At 42.7% G+C, this 20,354-nt stretch overlaps 1 protein-coding gene across 1 annotated transcript in view; it reads right to left on the reverse strand.

Moving 5' to 3' along the window:
* nyap2a (neuronal tyrosine-phosphorylated phosphoinositide-3-kinase adaptor 2a) overlaps positions 1–20,354 on the reverse strand; it is a 177,423-nt gene that overhangs the window by 63,851 nt on the left and 93,218 nt on the right. Inside the window, exon 2 of the mRNA XM_067995737.1 lies at positions 2,290–2,747. Coding sequence (XP_067851838.1) covers positions 2,290–2,747 — 458 coding nt within the window. The remainder of the gene's footprint in view (positions 1–2,289; positions 2,748–20,354) is intronic.

Raw genomic sequence — 20,354 nt, forward strand, 5'->3', positions numbered from 1 at the left:
CCAGTATTTAAGATTTTGAGTATAGTGGCTGACTTGCAAAATGTTCCTTTGACCATTGGTGTCACAGCTCCACGCATGGTCTGCTACAATTCACAAATGCAGCACTTAATTAAAACAACTGATTTAATTTCCATCACCATAGAATCAAACAGTAACAATAGAGAATCAAAAGCAAAAGGTGCCTCTGAATGTTTCAGAGGGGGTGCATTACTCTGCATTTTAAAGGCGAGAGATCCCATTTCTATTGTTTTTAAAAAACACCACATATTTTCGCTTGTATTAATTAGTCAAGGTTCTTTCAACACAAACCTGCATTACATCCACAATAATTGACTGACTAATGTGTTTCAAAAAAAAGAATTTCCATTCTTGGAAGGTTTAGAGCCCCCCTTTTTTTTTAATAAAAGAAATGTTTTAAGCAAAACCTCTTGGAGAACTTGAATAAAAGAGAAAGCACATCAGATAGATAAGGCCAAGCATCAGTCTCTAGTTACGAAAGAGCTATATGGTGCTACAAGAATAAGCATTGATCATGGGTTAATGAGGAAATGGATAAGCATTGACAACCTGTGACCAGAAAGCCATTCCATAGAATAATCAGGAGGATAGCTTGCAGCCCATCCAACACTAAAGAATGGTTACCTGGTAACTAATTCTTGGAACCAACTTCACAGGGCTGTGGAACATTTCTTTGAGGCCCTGACAGGAGTGCAACCTACCACACTGAGCACTACAATGGATGGGGAGGAACTCACAGTACATGTGTTGTGGCCTCAGGGCTATGAAGTGTGCGATATGTCCCGTAAGATGCTTTCAGGGGTCTACCTGAGATATAGAACATTCACTGCCTGAGATTGGGGGGGGGGGGCATCATGTCTCTGAGAGGAAGTGTAGGGCATACAGACCACTGAGAGCATTCCACAAGACTGAAAAGATGTCCTGGTGAAAGGGGAACATATTTGTAACAATAACCAGGGCCATCTCTCTCCTCTGGGAACCGGCCAGAATCTCACAAAGGTATGTGTATGTGTGCACGCCCCATGCACGTGCATGCATATCTAAAGGGTCTGTGCTCCTCAGCTATTCTAGATTACAGCAGTGGGCAAAACAATTTTTCAAGGTATGAGCTCTTTTATTTGATAGAATGGGTGTTACAAATTCAGATCAGCTAGAAATATCTTCTAGGATTCAGTGGTGTCTGTCACTCCTGTAAGCAGGTCCCATGTGTCATACATTCCAGAGTTCACTCACATTGCCAATATCTAGTTATAACATAGCATACACCAAGAGCTGTATCAAGGCATCGTCCTTGACAAGCAGACTGCATACCATAAACTCGTCTATTGGAGTAAATGCGCTTCTCTAATCTTTTGTTGGGTGGAACTGATGAACACTTGGTCAATGAGAAATCAAGAAGCTGATTTATCTTGTAGAATTGTAAACAATTTTACAACACCAAGTTATAGTCCAACGATTTTATTTTTAATCCCACAAGCTTAAAAATAAAATCGTTGGGCTATAACTTGGTGTTGTAAAATTGTTTACAATTGTTAACCCCAGTCCATCACCGGCATCTCCACATCATGTCTTGTAGAATACACGTGACTGAAGAAATGTAGCAATTCCAAACCTTTTTAAATCTTCTTCCACAATGCTTTGCATAACAACACAAAACAACAAAAACACGCAACGCTATCCCGAGTAGCGGATGGTTTTTTACTTTTTGTTTTTGTTTTGTTTTGTGTCAACTTCCAGCTGAAAAAAAACTACCTGCTGGACTAGAAATTGGTTTGCGCTGGCATCTAACCCAGCAGCAACAACCACCATGCTGATACTGGTGCACAAGAGGACTACTCAAAATTGGTCCTCTTGCATCATCAGGACGCGACCGGCATGATGGGGACGCTAATAGCGCCTCAAGAGGCAGTGTGCTGGTAGTGAAGAGGTGGAAAGTTGGTCGAAGAGGACACTGGCACAGGGCCTATAGTACGTCTGGGAAGAACATAGGAACAGGAGTAGACCATTCAGCTCCTCAGGGCTGTTCAGTCATTCAATTGGATCATGACTAATTTGTACCTCAACTCCATTTACCCACCTTTGTTCCATATCTCGATACGCTTCCCTAACAAAAAAAAATTTAAATTATGGTCTCTTTGACGGCAATGGAAATAAAAATTGGGAGAGGTGTAAAATGGGCTACTGATTCGCTATCACCCGTTTTACACTATAGCACAAAGTCAAAATTGCCCCCTTAGAATTTTAATAATCTAGGGTGTAATGTTTGCTCACCTGCATTTTTGTCATGTTCTTTCAGTGCTGTTCCGGTTCCCACTGATGTCCCTCCCGTTCCAACTGTTGCTGGTATTCCTCCTGATCCTGGTGTCCCTTCTGTTCCTGCTGTCCCTGCTGTTTCAGGTGCTCCTCCTGCTCCGGGTGGCCATCCTGTTCCAACTGGTGTCCCTCCTGTTCCTGGCGTTCCCGGGACCCCAACATTCACAGTTTCTGCCGAGATACTCAGCTTTGTGCTTGGAGCTCGTTTGGGTTTCGGAGGTGGCTGTTTGCGCGCACAGGCATGACTTTCATCGTCGCCGCCCCCCACAGAATGAAGCGACTGTGACCTCACGGAAAAGCCACTGGCACAAGGATGTGGCAGGCGGTCTTGGGGAGCGGGCATTGTCATGAATCCCATACGAAAGTGTTTCCCCATGCAAGTGCCTTCACTTCCTTTTCCAACATCACCACCTAGTCTGGAAGTAAAAGCAACAAGAGATGGTTACAAGTCTATCTTTTCAGCCTTTTGCAATGAAAAGCTGTTTCATCACTATCCCTGTTGATGTGAAGAATAGTTATGCCGCTTATCATTTTCCAATATGATATTTTTCAAGATCAGATAATACTTTCAATGGTACAAGGATGTCAATCATATCAGAACATTAGAATGTAAAAATAGGAATGAGAAAGGATTATTTATGCACCTAGCTCATTCTGTTGTCTACATTAATGTTCAGGATCAACTCAGACTATTTTCAACTTCCTTCTGCTAGGTGTCAGTTCATGTCATGAATAAAAGTGAATGTGCTGTTCACAAGGGTGAAATAGGTTCACACGCCAATCAAAAGGTACAGAGGTAGGCCTGGGATCTAAGGTTAAACTGGCTTAGAGTTTAGAAAGGAATCTTAAGGATTTCTGCTTTCACAAACACAAAAAGACAAACATATAAATAATACCCAATACTCATTAACCGAGCTTCTCGTAATGGTGCTAGCTATCCCTAGTACTGGCAATTCTAGAGCTTTTTTTTTATTCGTTCGCGGGATGTGGGCGTCGCTGACGAGGCCAGCATTTATTGCCCATCCCTAATTGCCCTCGAGAAGGTGGTGGTGAGCCGCCTTCTTGAACCGCTGCAGTCCGTGTGGTGACGGTTCTCCCACAGTGCTGTTAGGAAGGGAGTTCCAGGATTTTGACCCAGCGACGATGAAGGAACGGCGATATATTTCCAAGTCGGGATAGTGTGTGACTTGGAGGGGAACGTGCAGGTGGTGTTGTTCCCATGTGCCTGCTGCTCTTGTCCTTCTAGGTGGTAGAGGTCGCGGGTTTGGGAGGTGCTGTCGAAGAAGCCTTGGCGAAGAAGCATATTGTATGCAAGAGGATCACATCATTTATCTAAAAGCACACTGGTAAAATTTCCGTATAATGATATCCGCAATGAGAGTTAGAATGCTATCTTTCTCTTATTAAACTACTTAATGGCTTAAGTTGTCTCTCTTTTCCAGGGATGTTGGGGACTTCCCTGTATTGGCTACTCCTTGACTTTTCTTCAAAGTCTTGGGAAGACAGAATCAACGGTCAGTTTTTTTTAATGATTTTTCTCTAGAATAGTGAGACCAGTGAGAATAATAGTTTCATCAAGACTTGGGGGTAGATTTTCAACTTGCAGCCCGAGCGTAAAACTGGCATTGGGGATCAGCCGCTCATTATAGAAACTGCCCGGATTTCATTTCCATTGATTGAGAGTATGTTAAATAGGTGATATCAGTAAAAGTGACCGTGAAGCTGTCAAATTGCTCTAAACAGCCAACTAGTTCACTAGTGTCCTTTAGGGAAGGAAATCTGCCATTTTAACCCGGTCTGGCCTATATATGACTCCAGTCCCACACCAATGTGGCTGATTCTTAATTTGCTCTAACAATGTCAGGCCAACCAGGAATGGGCAATAAATACCTGCCTTGCTGTTGATGCCCACATCCTGAGAATGAATTAAAAAATAGCTGCTTTTAAACAGTGCTTGAGGAGCTGCTTGAGAGGGGACCACATTGACTCACCCTATGAATTACTCATCTTGTGTTCAGCACTTTGCCTCCTCCTGCATCTTAGTTAAACTTTGGACATTGATATTTGGGGACATCAGAGAACCCACAATATCCTGCTCCCTACACTGTTTGTTGGTAGACCAACATGTGGTACTATTGTGCCATAAAACATCACATTCACAAACACCAGTCAAGAAATCAAGAAAACCAACCAACCCTTGTGACATTAGTTTTAAACAACTCTGATGGAGATGGGTTATTGGGTCATGTCCTGACAGTAGACAATCACAAAATAAACAGCTCCTGATAGAAGATGTCAACAAGGAAGACCCTTGGGCAAATGTAAAAAGATAATAGAAACAGAAATAAGGAAGCTGAACATGGACAGGAGGCCAAACAAACCAATACCATCAGACATGGAGTGGTGCTGGTGGAAGTCTGGAGGCCCTTTGGTATTAAGTGAATCTCAGAATGTCCAGGAGAATGGAAAGTTGGACAGATGGATACGTATGTGTGCCCTTCTGTGTGTAAGTATGATTGTATGTAAGAGCAGTTACATTCAGAAGTTGAGACTGATTGCACGTCCCTTACAGAACCTGAAGATTTCCTTCTATTAAATTCAATGGAAGGAAAATCAGGCTGGTTCTGTTACTGGCATGTGGTCCTCCCTGCCAAACTTTCCTTTCTGTGCTCCACCCAGGCAATGTTTAACACCCAGGCAGTAAAGATGAAAATCTAGCTCCAAGTGTTCTTTTACTGATATTGCCGACAATAATTTCTATGGTTATATCTTCAAGACAGAATGTAACAGCAATAAATTACGTTTTTGTGAGTGTGCAAAGTAAAGCACCCACAGGAGACTGATAAATTACCTAGCATGTGGTGCCGTTTATCTGTTTCGTAGTGCGTGTTATTACTTTGTGCTCTTTATGTGACTGCAATTCATCACCTAATTATAGTCCATTTTCCAAATAGCCTTTGTCTAAACATGTCCAGCATAACTATCAGGATATTTAAAGGTTTCTAGAACCTAAACCTGGACATTCCGATCACATGATAGCTATAAATTACTCTCCTTGAGCTAAAATGGCTCAGAACTTCAAGCCATGGTTCCCCTTAAAAAATTGTTTTCCTGCATGCATTGTGAAGATACGTGTTATGTAGCAGAGGTTGATTTCAGAGGTATATGATTTATGTTGACCTCAACTTTGTGCCCTGCCCACTCCCTCAGTTGTAAATCCCTGCCAATTGTAAAGTCTGTCCCTGAAGGCTAAGCTCAAGGATGAGAGAGCAGAAGCCTTGGCTTCCTGAAATTGGTCTCAAATGTGAATACCTTCATCATGTATCAGGCTAGGATTGTTCTTAAATTCTCCAGCTGCTAATAAATGGTGGAATATGCAAGTTAGATAGTACTATAGCTTTATTTTAGTGGACTAGAATTGGAAATTGAAAATAAACAATATAATTCAAGGGATGCAGTGCCTATCATCCAAATCAATAATAAAATTGGCAGCATGCACCCTTGCAGTACCTGTTGAGTTTTAAGTGGTTGAAGGTTGTAGAACAGAATCTGAGTTGAATTATTAATGACAAGTGGCATTAATTTAAAAAAAAACACTTAATTTATTGCCTCTCACAATATCTGTCAAAGCTGGGAGAGTAAAGCAGTAGCAGTCCCCTCCCCCAATCTCCTTCCACCTCCACCCTCCCACACATGTCATTGTGTCACAGAGAGCTAAATAAATGGATATATTTAAATACCTACTTGTTGACATGAATTATCACTGATTAAAAAGCTAATAGAATCAAAATACATAGCCATCTTGTTTTTCTCGACTATGACAGACATACCTCTGAAAAAGAGTTTTACTGACTCACTGTCGTATTTACTCAGTCTCATTTCTGTGCACAATCACCACTGAAGGAAAGAAGTTGCATTTATATAGCACCTGATCACATCGCTCAGGACATGCCAAAGCGTTTCACATCCAAGGAAATACTTTTGCAGCGCAGTCATTATTGTTATATCAGCATACAAGGCAACTATTTTGCACACAGCAAGATCCTGAAAGCAGCAATGAGGTGAATGACAAGTTAATCTGCTCTAGGTGGGGTTGATTGAGGGAGGAATGTTGGCCAGGACATTGGACTCATTCCTGCTCTTCTTCAAAAAGGGATCACTAATGTCCAACTGAATCATTAGAACAGGTCTCACTTTAACTTCTCATCTAAAGGATGGCAACTCTGACAATGCAACACTCCCTCAGGACTGCACTGGAGTGGCAGCCAAGATTGTGCATTCCATTAATACCTGCATTTAGTTACTAATTCTGCAGCATGGATACAGCTTTTGAAAAAGGCTGAAAGTTTGAATCGGTGCCAGTATATTATAGCTCAATAAAATGGATCAGGACTTTCTGTGAAAGTGAAAAGAATAACAACCACTTCATTACGGAAAAGATGCTAGTGATTTTTTTTTAAAGAAGTACGAATGTTCCAGCTGAACCTCATTGCTTGCAGATTACAATCAACTTTTTCCTGAATATTCAGCTGCATTTCTCATTATTTTTCCTGTAAATTCAAATTGTTTTGCTGTGCATTTTCTTAGACAAAAAGAGCCACTAGTTTTCCTGCCATTAGTTAGAAGTGAACGTACATGGAAAAAGTATAAATATAGTGAAATATCTGTGACAATATTTTGTTGATCTTATTATAGCAATTTAATTCTTTCTGTACTCATTGAAATATAGTTTATTCTAGTGGGGGTAGTGTAGGCCATAAAACTCCTTCCTGTTAATAAAATGTCAGCATGACTACAAAATGGGACTTCTTGATTTGCAGCCATGCTGACTTTATCTCTACAATTAGCAAAGATGGGAATCCACCTCCACTCTATGTATAAGTATGTTATTAATAACTAATCAGTCTGCGATGGCATTTGAGTGGTTCAGTCAACTGTACTGTTTTAGATTCTTGCAAATGGGAGGTAGCCATTTTGAAATCTGCAGTAAACAACCAGAGCTGAAAATCCTGTTGACTCGATAGTTGAGCTGTTTTCCTTCTTGTATTCAACCCGGTACTTACTTCCTGTACGGTATGGGATTCTCTGCAGAGATGGGAGCAAAGACCTGCTGAACACCTAGGTCTTGGCCGAGACCTTCAGTGGAAGCCTTGAGCTACTTGTGCCCCTTTAAGGTCACTTGCTGCCTCTGATGATGCTGCAACGACATCTCTGCTGCAACACTGCCCCGGATTTTCAGCCCCTGTGCTGCAGGCTCCCTCTTGTGGCGGCAATTCCACCGGGACCCTGCCATGCAGGGAAATGGGTCAGGGTTAGGGTGGATCCAAAAAGGATCAGCCTGTGCACCTGTTGTTGGAATCTATACCTAAGTTAGCAGTGGCAGCAAAGCTATTTTAAAACTAAACTAAGACTAAACCGAGTGCATGGTATAGAACACATTTGCTAATACTCTATATGTTTTTCTATTAAATGTTTTCAGGCAAATAGGGTATATCCTCGGTAAGAGTGAACTGTAGCTGGGCCATACAGACTCAGTGCTGGATTCCTCAGTTATTGTAATTCAATAAAATGACTCAATGCTTTGGACTAATTCATTTCCCCCCTTCACTGTTCAATATTGGTTGTGTGTCTATTGCACTTTCAAATCTCTTTGGATTTATGGTGAAATTATCCCATCAAGACCCTAACCCAGCACAGTCAGCATAATTACAGCAATAATAGGTCATAACCTCCTACATGCCATTAATTGAACTTATATCTTGGAGCGTTCATCACATGTTATTGTTGTACAGGTCACAATAGATCTCAAGCTAGCATGATGTCATTGTTCAGCACATGCACTACACCTGATGGCCACATGGAGTCACTATACAGCACACAATGGGCCTGCATCTTCCATAATGTCATTGTTCAGCACATGCACCCTACTTCATGGTCACATCGGCCTAAATGTTAACCTGGAAGAATGGGTGGGCGGATGGGTTGGAGGTGGGGGGGCAGTAAAAATTTTAAAAATCTAAACCTGTCCTCAACCCGCCTCCAACCCGCCCACTTCTGGTTTTACCGGAGGCGGGACGCTGGGTGGGCGATCAGCCCGCTCTCAGGAGGCAGGTCGGTTACTGAAAGCTTTCAAGGAGACTGCCATCTCCATTTTTACAGCTTTTTTATTTTTAACCCCTGGGGCCTGGGATTCCCGGGCCTTCTCCTTCACGCCACATGAGAGGAGGCGAGAAGGCCCGAAGCAGCAGGTAAGTGTCTTTATTGCACTGCCTGTGGGCCTTTGGAGGAGCAGGAGTGCTTCTCCCAGGCCCAACCAGCCTACCTGCAGCGAACCCCTCCATGATCTCCAAGCCCCCCCCCCCCCCACCCCGATGATTCCGGACCCCTCCCCCGATGACTCCTGACACCCCCCCCCGATGACTCCCGACCCCGACCCCCCCCCCGATTACTCCTGACCCTGATCCCGCGACTCCCGACCCCGACACCCTTGACCCAGACCCCCAATGACTCCCGACACCGACCCCCATTCCCAATCTAAGACTTACCTTCTCACATCTGCTTCCTTCCTCTTCTCCTGTCTGACTGACAGCAGCCTATCCCGTCTGTCGGGCGGGAATCAAACAAAAAATAAATAAAAGACATCCTTACGTCAAAATTGAGAGGACGTCTGGGAAACCTGTACTTCCGAGTTTCCCATCAGGAATTCCTCCCCCCACCCCCGGCTTGGTGTTAAAATGTAGGCCATGGAGTCACAATGTAGCACACAGTAGATCTGCTGGCCACATGGTGCAACAATGCAGCATATGCTTTGCTTTTTGAAGTCATTGCCATTTTAAACCCCTTGACTAGGAAGCTAGTGCTGCCTGTTAATTTTATACAATGACATGCATCTTTCTTTGAAATGAAAACGTTCATTTGTACTTAACCTCTGCCCCAAATAAATCAGTGTTGTCAAGGCTTCTTGCAAATGGAACTGTGTGCCAACCGTTCTGCAGCCTAACATTGACTTCAAGAAGAGCAACTGAGCAAAAGACTCACTTGTGTTAGCTGTATTTCAGGATAAAAAGAGTCACCTATATTGAAAAGCATCTGGGCTTTGACTGTTGGTTTTGTTGTTTCAGTTCTAGGGAATAGAAGATTATTGCCTTTTACCACAGAGTATGTGAGAGTCAGCTCCTGATCAAAAAGAAGTAATTCTAAGAATGCAAGGTATTGATTCTAAGAATGAAAGGCCAATTCTGGGCCTCTCTGTCCATTGTGCATAATTATAATATTCCAGTTGTGACATCAAAACACACTTGTCAGGTTCAGGTATATTCATTTTACCTACAGTTACACAGTGAGTAACCTATATCTTGCTAAATAAACAGGAGGACTGATCCCCCCCACCAGCCCTAATGCTTTTGGTACTTTGGTGGGGTGCCCCTATATCTGTGTCCTGACCCTGGCCAATTTCCTGGGGTTAGGGTCATTTGAGTATGTCGGGTGGGCTATTGGAGGGATTCCTGCCTGTATCTGTGAGCCTACCTTGAGGGAGGAAGGGAAATAGCATCTGCAGGGCTCGGGAGCCTGCAACAGCCAGTGGACTCGAGGCAGCCAAAGAAATGTTTTTTTATTAAATTAAATAAAGGAGGCATTCAGACTGTGATTGATTATCCTGCAATTGATTACACTTCCTTGGGGCCTTTAAAATGTAAATGGTCCTTCTCATGCCATAACAACGCTACATGTGCTGGTGTCTCCAGCTTTGGGCTAGGGTGGGTGGGGGTTACGCCCAAATGCACTTGCGCCGGCAGGGTAGTCCTCCAGGAATTTCAGGACCACAATGTCTAACTCAATCCCTTTTGAGATGTTAGTTCATAGAGTTTGTAGACCAGGAAAAGCAGATGCATATAAGGAGTTGGATTTTTCTGTGGGAGTGTATCAAAGTGTCAGGTTTGGCTCAGTGGATAGCACTCTTGCATCAGAGTCAGAAGGTCATGGATCCAAGTCCCACTCCAGAGACTTGAGCACAAATACTAAGCTGACACTCCAGTGCAGTACTGAAGGAGTGCTGCGCTGTCGGAGGTGCCATCCATCAGACGAGACGTTAAACTGAGGTCCAGTGTGCCCTCTCAGGTGGATGTAAAAGATCCCATGGCAGTTTTTCGAAGAAGAGCAAGGAAGTTCTCCCCGGTGTCCTGGCCAACATTTATCCCTCAACCAACATCATTGAAACAGATTATCTGGTAATTGGCTGCCTCATTTCCTACGTTACAACAGTGACTACGCTTCAAAAGTACTTCATTGGCTATAAAATGCTTTGGGACATCCTGAGGTCGTGAAAGGCACTATATAAATGCAAGTTCTTTCTTTCTTTATTATTGCTGGAGGTGGGACTTCCTCCTGCTACTGTAACCCTGACCATTTTTGCTGGGTCATTGTCAATTATACATACAGGGTGGGCTGTAGTAACTCTGCTTTACAGAGGGATCTTGCCACTGCACAGATGGAAAATACAGTGTTGCCGTAGCAGGGCACTCACAACACCAGATGGGGAATGAGTGACATTTAAAGCCCATGAAAATGTAAAAAATGAAATTTGGGCCACAAACTGACAGCTGATGAGTGGCGGGCATAGGAAAGGAGAGGTGTTCAGAACATAAGTCATCTTCCTCCTTGGGTGCCTTCAGTGAACTTCCCACCGCAGTAGAGACTGTACTGCCATCTCCATTTTGTTCTTACTGGGGGTCGGCAGTACTGCGTTAGAAAGGCAGGGAACTCAGTTGGTTTCCCTTTCTGCCTCCCCTCTCCTACCATTAATCAAATACAAAGGGAAATCATGCAGCAGGTGGCTGAGATCCCTGCTGGGGTGGGATTGGGGTGGGGGAGGAGGAAGAGGAACCAAGAGTCAAAAGTGCTACTAACTGAGACATGCTGATTTTTCACCGACCTTTCCCCGATCGGGAATTATCCCCATAAGATCAGTCTTTACAAGTATAGGAATCTCAGGACATAACAGACACCTTGTGGAAGCTGTACGCCAACTCTCTGACACCTCCTCCTACCTTCCCGGAACCATGACTCCACCGCCAAACATCAAGCCATAGTTTCCCAGACCGTCACTGACCTCTACCTCCTTCCCAAGATCCACAAACAAGATTGCCCCGGTAGACCCATCCTTTCAGCAGGTTCTTGCCCCACGGAACTTATTTCTTCCTATCTCGACTCTTTTTTCTCCCCTTGTCCAGTCTCTTCCGACCTACATTTGCGACCCTTCTGACGCCCTCCGCCACTTTAACAATTTCCAGTCCCTGGTCCTAATCGTCTCCTTTTCACCAGGGCTGTCCAGTCCCTCTACACGTCCATCCCCACCAGGACAGCCTGCGGGCCCTCCACTTCTTCTTTGAACGGAGGCCCAACCAGACCCCATCCACCTCCACCCTTCCTCAGTCTTGCTGAACTTGTTCTTATGTTGAACAACTTCTCTTTTTACTTCACTCACTTCCTCCAGATAAAAAGTGTTGCTATAGGAACCCATATGGGTCCTAGCTTTGCCTGCCTTTTTTTGGGAAATGTGGAACATTCCTTGTTCCAGTCCTCCTCAGGTCCCTACCCTCATCTCTTTCTCTGGTACACTGATGACTGTATCACTGCCGTTTCCTGCTCTCACCCCGAACTGGAAAATTTCATCAACTTTGCTTCCAATTTCCATCCTTCCCTCGCCTTCACATGGTCCATCTCCGATTCTTCCCTTCCCTTCCTCGACTTCTCGATCTCCATTTCTGGGGATAGGCTGTCAACTAATATTGACTATAAGCCCACTGACTCCCACAGCTACTTTGATTACACTTCCTCCCACCCCGCTTCCTGTAAGGACTCTATTCCCTTATTCCCCAGTTTCTCCATCTCCATTGCATCTGTTCTGATGATGCCACCTTCCACACCAGTGCTTCTGATATAACTTCCTTTTTCCTCAATTGAGGATTCCTCTCCACTGTCGTTGATAGGGCCCTCGACCATGTCCGTCCCATTCCCCGCACTTCTGTCCTCACTCCTTCCCCTCCCTCCTAGAACGATGATAAGGTCCTCCTTGTCCTCACCTTCCACCCCACCAGCCTCCACATTCAATGTATCATCTTCCGCCATTTCCATCACCTCCAGTACGATGCCACCACCAAACACATCTTCCCCTTCCCTCCCCTGTCAGCATTCCAAAGGGACCACTCCCTCCGCGACACTCTAGTCCACTCTTCCATCACCCCCAACACCCGGTCTCCTTCCCACTGCACCTTCCTGTGTGAGCACAGGAGATGTAACACCTGCCCTTTCACCTCCTCCCTTCCCACCTTCTGGACTCAACATTGATTTCAATAACTTCAGATCATAACCACTGCTCCCATTTTTTTTGGACAGCAGGTGCTGGTAATGGTTCTGATGTTGCCATTTACAGCTCCTCTAGACCCATCTTTTGTTTCTTTCCTTGTCCCATCACCACCCTCCTTGCCTTAAACCATCATCCCTTTTTCCATTTAATCACTCTTGCCCTCCACCCTATCAGAGACCTTCCTTTTTGTTCTTTCCTCCCCTCCCCTTCCTCCTCCTCCTCCTTTCCCTGGCTCTGTACTTGCTTAAAAACTGTTTAATCTTCAACTTCCAGTTCTGACGAAAGGTCATCGAACTGAAACGTTAACTCTGTTTCTTCCTCCACAGAGGCTGCCTGACTTGCTGAGTATTTCCAGGATTTTTTGCTTTTATTTCAGATTTCCAGCATCCGCTTTTGATAGAAATCTCAGGAGTTTGAACTACGCCAGAAATACAAGGCAGACCATTTATGGTGTTAAGAATGCCGTCAGTCCTGAGCTAGTGCAAAGGCTATGTGAAGCAACACAGGCAACATAAACATTGTCTAAGGCATACAAACCCAACAGTGTGTTTCTATTGTTCATCCATTGTGCCAGTTCCCAGTTACTTAGAAAAGGAGCCAAGGAGCCCACAGCAATATCCAAGCAAAATGTACTTCGTTGGTCGTTCATACCTGGACCAGAAGCTCCCCCCTGCTAGTCAGATTGAGGTCTGTGCTATATAAGATATTCTTTATCAGAATTGCCTGGGAGAACATGTAATTATTTTAGATAATTTGGAGTCCAGGCACCTGAGAGAATTCTGCCTGTTAACCCTGCATGCAGGCAAATCATGCAACGGTTCAGTTGTCAAGGTTGAGATAATAGAGTTCCAGTGCATTAAAGATGAATCAATCCAGTTTCCTAGTATTGCAGTGAATAAATGTATTACTGCAACAATACAGGGTTTACAAAAACATTTCTAGAAAGGCTCGTCAGAAAAAAAGACTTTTACATTGAATTTCTGCTTCATTAAGCAGCCCAAAAGGGCCTTTCATTAGGTTATGGATAGATTGATAGCCCCATGGTTGGTAAACTGCCAGGATGTTCACCTTGCAAAGTGGCATCAGAATCCTTCATTGTTCCTTTAGCATGCTACACATTTCCTACACTTTGATGTTCTTTTCTGCTGCTCGTCTGGTCACATTGTTGTTTTAATTATTCAAACTTCAAATTTATTTCAGTCAGTTAAGGCTGGAAATGACTGTGGGTGATATTAGTGGTTGAATGCTTAACACGTTTGTATGACATTCCTCTGTCCACTAGTTTTGTGGAAACCCTAACCGATCTCAAATAAATGGGTTGATTTCTGTGAATAGCAGACAGAAAAATGCTATACAAATGCACTAACAATTCATCTGTGAATATCACTGAGTAATTTCTAGCTGTAAGTATCTTTTCAATTTTTATCAGTTTAACGCTATGGCCCCAAAGTTCTTGGGGCTGCAGAGGGTGGAAAGCCCCATTTTTGCCCAGAGAGACAGGAATTCGTGGTAGAACCCAGTTACACCAGGATCCACCTCATTTGCTGTAGCTCTTTAAAGTCAAGTAGAGATGGAGCCATGGGAGGGGATCCACCTGCCCCTGCAAAATCAAAGAGACCCATCTGGGGGACTTCTGGGTCTACGATGGGAATTCCGCCCTTTATAGGCCTCAGTGTAACTCACACCAGCCGAGAGTTGGTTTGAATCCTGCTGAGGATCTGAAATGGCCCCAAGTCTTTATTAGGGAAAGGTAATGAATCCCAGACAGGATTGTTTACCTTTCCAATGAGGCCTACTTGCTCCATTGGGAGCAGAAGATCCAAAGAGCAGGCCTCCTCTCTGCCATTGGAGCAGCATGGCGTTGCTCCGACATAGCAGCTGCCGGTTTGGGGAAGATGACACTGATACACCCTGGCAGATGTGATTTACCTGCTCCAGCTATCCACATAACCCCAATCCCAGGATTTGGGATGGGGTCTCCAGCTTGGGGCTAGGGCTAGCGGGGGTTCCGCTCCACCGCACTTGTGTCGGCAGAGTGGATCCCAGGAATCTCGGACGCTATGTATCGGCATAAATTTCTGTGATATTTGGTTATCAGTTTGATTCATAGCTTAGATTTTTTATTTTGTGTCAGTATAATGCAGTTATGTCTCAGTACTAGAGGATCTCCCGTGGCATTGCTCATGAGTTCAAGGCTGTGGCCACATTATACTCTCTCCCTGCACTATCTCCCAATACCTTTTGTCTGCCTGGGCCTGTCACTTATAGGTCACAGTACTGCTAGCTAGTGAGTCACAAGGGGCAACAGCCTTGAAATTATGTTATGAGATAATGAAATGATTGCGTAATTCCTCTTTCTTTTATTTTGGGAGGGGGGCATTAACCAATTTCAAATAAATAGGTTAACATCTCCACTAAAATAACAGATGGGGGGAGTTCAGATGAAATTAAGTGTTCATATGCTAATGTCTCACATTACAATTTTAAGGCTTAGGAGCACTTTTTAAATAGATCCTGGTCCAAAAATATGTGATATTGTGGAGCTCAGCCTGAAATGATTTAGAAACGATGGGTATAATTTATATAGCATCATGAAATATTAATATAGCATATTATGTATCAGAATAATGTACTTTATGATGATTTTGCAGCAGCAGAAAATCATTTGTGACAATATAATTTATACTGTTATAAAATCCTTGTGTATAAAATATAAATTATATAGATGATATGCACAGAGAATTAGTAATATACCAATATAAGTCCCCAGATACATAATGGTACAAGTGAGTTATATTTACTACAACGCAAATGGTTTATTCACCACAAAACGTCAGTCCCCTGTGTTATATAACACAAATGGTGAGAACATTTTGAGCTCAAATTAATATTATCTTCAGCTGATTGTGGTTGCAGTGACCAGAGTGGGCTTAGTGAAAAGCCACAAAGTGACATGTACAGTGTCAATCATGGAAACATGATAGTGACCACTCAAGTGAATCAGTGCTAACTCCTGCTGTAGAGTTAGCTATCCGCACCCCCACTTCCCCCACCTTTTCTATATTCTTTAATATTTTTCTTCATGTTTATCTAATTTCCTCTTAAATGTTGTCATTTAACAGTAGCCACTGTTGTAAAGCATTCTGTATCCTAATGACCCATGGATAAAAAAAAGTCTTTCCCAATTCACCAACTGGTGGAAATAATCTTTCACTGTTTATTCTCTCAAATCTTTTCATAATTTTGAACACCGTTTGATCCCGTTATCTTCTCTGTTCCAGTGAATATAGCCCTAGCTTTTTAAGTCACTTAGAACTATATCCTCTCATTCCTTGTATTATTTTACTGAAACTGCATGAAATACTCCAACGAGTCTTGTGTATAACATACTTAACCATTATGCCAGTTTGAAGTCAGCAATAAAAAAAATGTATTTAAATTCTCCATTTTTATCATAATTTTATTTTAACAACAAGCATGTTAACTAAATGGGACATATGCCAGTAGTGGGAAGTTGGATAAATAAAGTTCTGCTCATGCCTATATAACAGTCACTGCATTCCCAAACTAATTCATTGTGTGAAAACACATTTTGACAATGCAATCAGGTACTATAGAAACTCAAGTAATATTTATTATTATTGCAGCTCATAGAGAGGTACTGACTGTACTGCCAGATTTACATGCCACATATGTATAATTTAGTATAATGTTATTGCCACCTTTTAGAATTTTGATTTTTTGTTCATGGAAAGAATTTTGGGATTGAATTACTTTTAAGGGGTGTGAATTTGTACAGATTTAAAAAAGAAAGGACACAGGCTGCATGCATTGGAGGGTGTACATTAAAGCCGGACGAGCTAGTTTGGAGAATGTTACAACTCACAGTCTATTTCAAACTGATGCAACAAAGATCAAAGGGGCAAAATTGGTCTTTGGCGGTGCGATAAGGAATCGGCAGCTTGTTTTACACCCCATTGAATTTTCTTTTCCATTGAAGTCAATCGGGCGAGGTGTAAAATGATCTGCAGTTTCGCTCTCGCCTGTTTTGCGCCACCGCCGAAGACCAAGTTCACCCCCGACAATGGTCTTATTCCAGGCCCACTAACCAGGATTACCAGGGATGTTAAACAACTTGTCATCTTGTCTCAGGTGGTCAAACAAAGATTCGCACCCACTGTGGTGATGGCATGAGTTGTCTGCGAAGGGTGTACTCCTTGGAGTGGGGGTAGTTAGTTTTGTTGACAGGCCTTCTGGCAATTCTTGCCTAGGAAGGTCTCAGAACTGACCAGCACCACTGTACTTATGAGAATATCTAAGGCAGACACTAAACTTGTAACGATTTTCGTGTATCATATCTACGCCAGAGGAATACATATAGTGGTATTATTTTCCAGTAATCAGCTGCAGATTAAATTTCACCAATCTTCCAATGACTGTAGTATGTCACAATCTTTAATCCTTCATCAGAAACTATCTTTAGTCATCAACATATAATCAGGAAAACTACAAAATGCTGTTAAAAGATACTGCACACAAAAGGAAGAAAAATATACTTTATACAGAAATGACCTCACAAAGTATTGTAATTCCACTAAGAATAAAAATGAATTCGACTCTCAACCTCATTGCATTAAGAACACTAAAGTGCACCAAAGTCATTTTTAAGACCATTAGAAATAGGAGCAGGAGTAGGCTATATGGCCCCTTGAGCCTGCTCTGCCATTCAATAAGATCATGGGTGATCTTCTACCTCAATTCCACTTTCCCGCCCTATCCCCATATCCCTTGATTCTCTTAGTGTCCAAGTATCCATCGATCTCAGTCTTGAATATGCTCAATGACTGGGCATCCACAGCCCTCTGAGGTAGAGAATTCGAAAGATTCATAACCCTCTGAGTGAAGAAATATTTCCTCGTCTCGGTCCCAAATGGCCGACTCCTTATCTTGAGACTATGTCCCCTAGTTCTAAACTCTCCAGCCAGGGGAAACAACCTCTCAGCATCTACCCTGTCAAGCCCTCTAAGAATTTTATACGTTTCAATGAGATCACCTCTCATTCTTCTAAACTCCAGGGAGTATAGGCCCATTCTACTCAATCTTTCCTCATAGGACAATCCTCTAATCCCAGGAATCAATCTAGTGAACCTTCATTGCACCACCTCTAAGGCAAGTATATCCTTCCTTAGGTAAGGAAAACAAAACGGCACACAGTACTCCAGGTGTGGTCTCACCAAAGTCCTATATAATTGCAGCAAGACCTCCTTACTCTTATATCCCAACCCCCTTGCTATAAAGGCTGTCACACCATTTGCCTTTCTAATTGCTTGCTGTAACTGCATGTTAACTTTCTGTGATTCATGTACAAGGACACCCAAATCCCTCTGAATAACAACATTTCTTAGTCTCTCACCTTTTAAAAAATATTCTGCTTTTCTATTCTTCCTCCCAAAGTGGATAATTTCACATTTCCCCACACTATACTCCATCTGCCACCTTCTCACCCATTCACTTAACCTGTCTGTATCCCCTTGCAGCGTCTTTGCGTCCTCCTCACAGTTTACTTTCCCACCTAACTTTGTATAGTCAGCAAACTTGGATACATTTCACTCAGTCCCTTCATCTCAGTCATTGATATAGATTGTAAACAGCTGAGATCCAAACACTGATCCTTGTGGCACCCCATTAGTTACAACCTGCCAACCCAAAAATGACCCGTTTATTCCTACTATCTGTTTTCTGTCCATTAACCAATCCTCTATCCATGCGAATATATTACCCCTAATCCCATGAGCCCTAACCTTGTGTAACAAGCTCTTGTCTGGCATCTTATCGAATGCCTTTTGAAAATCCAAATATACTACATCCACTGGTTCTTCCTTATCTACCCTGCTACTTAAACCCTCAAAAAACTTTAATAGATTTGTCAAACATGATTTCCCTTTCATAAAACAATGTTGACTCTTCCTAATCATATTATGATTTTCTAAGTGCCCAGTACTATGACCTTAATAATAGATTCTAACATTTTCATTTATTTTTTGTGAAAGAAAATGAAAACCAGACTCCCCGATAGTGATGATAGTCTGCTATTTCCACAGTCTAAGCCCCTAATCACATGTGTACTACAACTATCAAATCATTAGAAAGAAATAGTGTTCTATGTTGTATTAAACACCATTTTGACAATGCCAACTTGGGAGCAAATGTCTCTCTAGTGTTTCATCCCTTACTTTGAGAAGGTGCTGAGGTTCTGTACTTCCTTCAGCAACTCAGTGGAATGGCAAACTGAACTTTAGTTCCACCAGTCCATGGCGCCCATGTTGGTGCTGTAACCATGCTGCCCCTTCATCATATTTAACTTCAAATAATGGTTCCAGCCCATTAGTATAAAAAATAGATCAGTTGGAGTGATAAGAAGGAAGGATGGAACGATTACAAGGATAAATCTACATCAAGGTTCAGTTGACAAAAGGAAACTCCAGCTATTATGTTTTATGAAATCCAATGGACCATTTGATCAGATAAAATTAGAGAGCCCAAGATGGTGCCCAAGAATCAGGTGCAATGCAGAGCAAAAATGGACGCTAATCCTGTTCAAAGACTTTCTCTCACTTGGCTTCCATTTAACCTGCCCCTTTAAGGTTGTCACTCCTTTAAGGTCCAGGTAATGCTGGGACTTTTCTTAATTGCTTTCTTGAACCCAAAAGAACACCCTCACTTACACCTGGTGCTGCCTGAAGAACGCAAAGAATGCCTGACAGGAAAATTAGGCACTGTGGACGCAGCCACAGCTAAGTGCAATAAGCGCTATGCTGAAATCACTCTCAGACAGAGCTGGGAAACAAATATCAGCTCTCAGGTGTCCTAGCCAACACTCCTTCCTTAACCAATATTACCAAACACAGATTAACTGGTCATGCATTTCATTGCTGTTTGTGGGATCACAACCTGGAGTGCTGCGTTCAGTTCTGGGCACCGCACCTCAGGAAGGATATTATTGGCCTTGGAGGGGGTGCACATCAGATTCATCAGAATGATACCGGGGCTTAGAGGGTTAAATTATGAGGACAGGTTACATAAACTTGGCTTGTATTCCCTTGAATATAGAAGATTGAGGGATGATCTTATTGTGGTGTTTAAAATGAAAAAAGAATTTGATAGGGTAGACACGGAGAAATTATTTCATCTGGTAGGGGAACCAAGAACAAGGGGACATAATCTTATAATTAGAGCTAGGCATTCAGGAGCGAAATTAAGAAGCACTTTTTCCACACAAAGTGTAGTAGAAATATGGAACTCACTTCCCCAAAAGGCTATGGATGTTAGGACAATTGTAACTTTCAAGGCTTGAGATATAGATTTTTGTTAGATAAGGGTATCAAAGGCCATGGAGCAAAGGCAGTAAAAATTGATTTGAGGTGCAGATCAACCATGATCTAACTGAATGGCGGAGCAAGCTCGAGGAGCTGAATGGTCCACTCCTGTTCCTAATGTTCCTATCTTCCACATTTTACCTACATAACAACAGTCACTGCACTGCAAAAGTAATCCATTGCATGAAAAGGACTTTTAGACATTTGAGAGATGTGATAAGGCACAATATGAATCAAGTCTTTCTTTGCTTTCCATTACTTGTTACACCACATCATTACGT

Source organism: Heptranchias perlo, chromosome 13 (genome assembly GCF_035084215.1).
Source record: "Heptranchias perlo isolate sHepPer1 chromosome 13, sHepPer1.hap1, whole genome shotgun sequence".
Lineage (NCBI taxonomy): Eukaryota > Metazoa > Chordata > Chondrichthyes > Hexanchiformes > Hexanchidae > Heptranchias > Heptranchias perlo.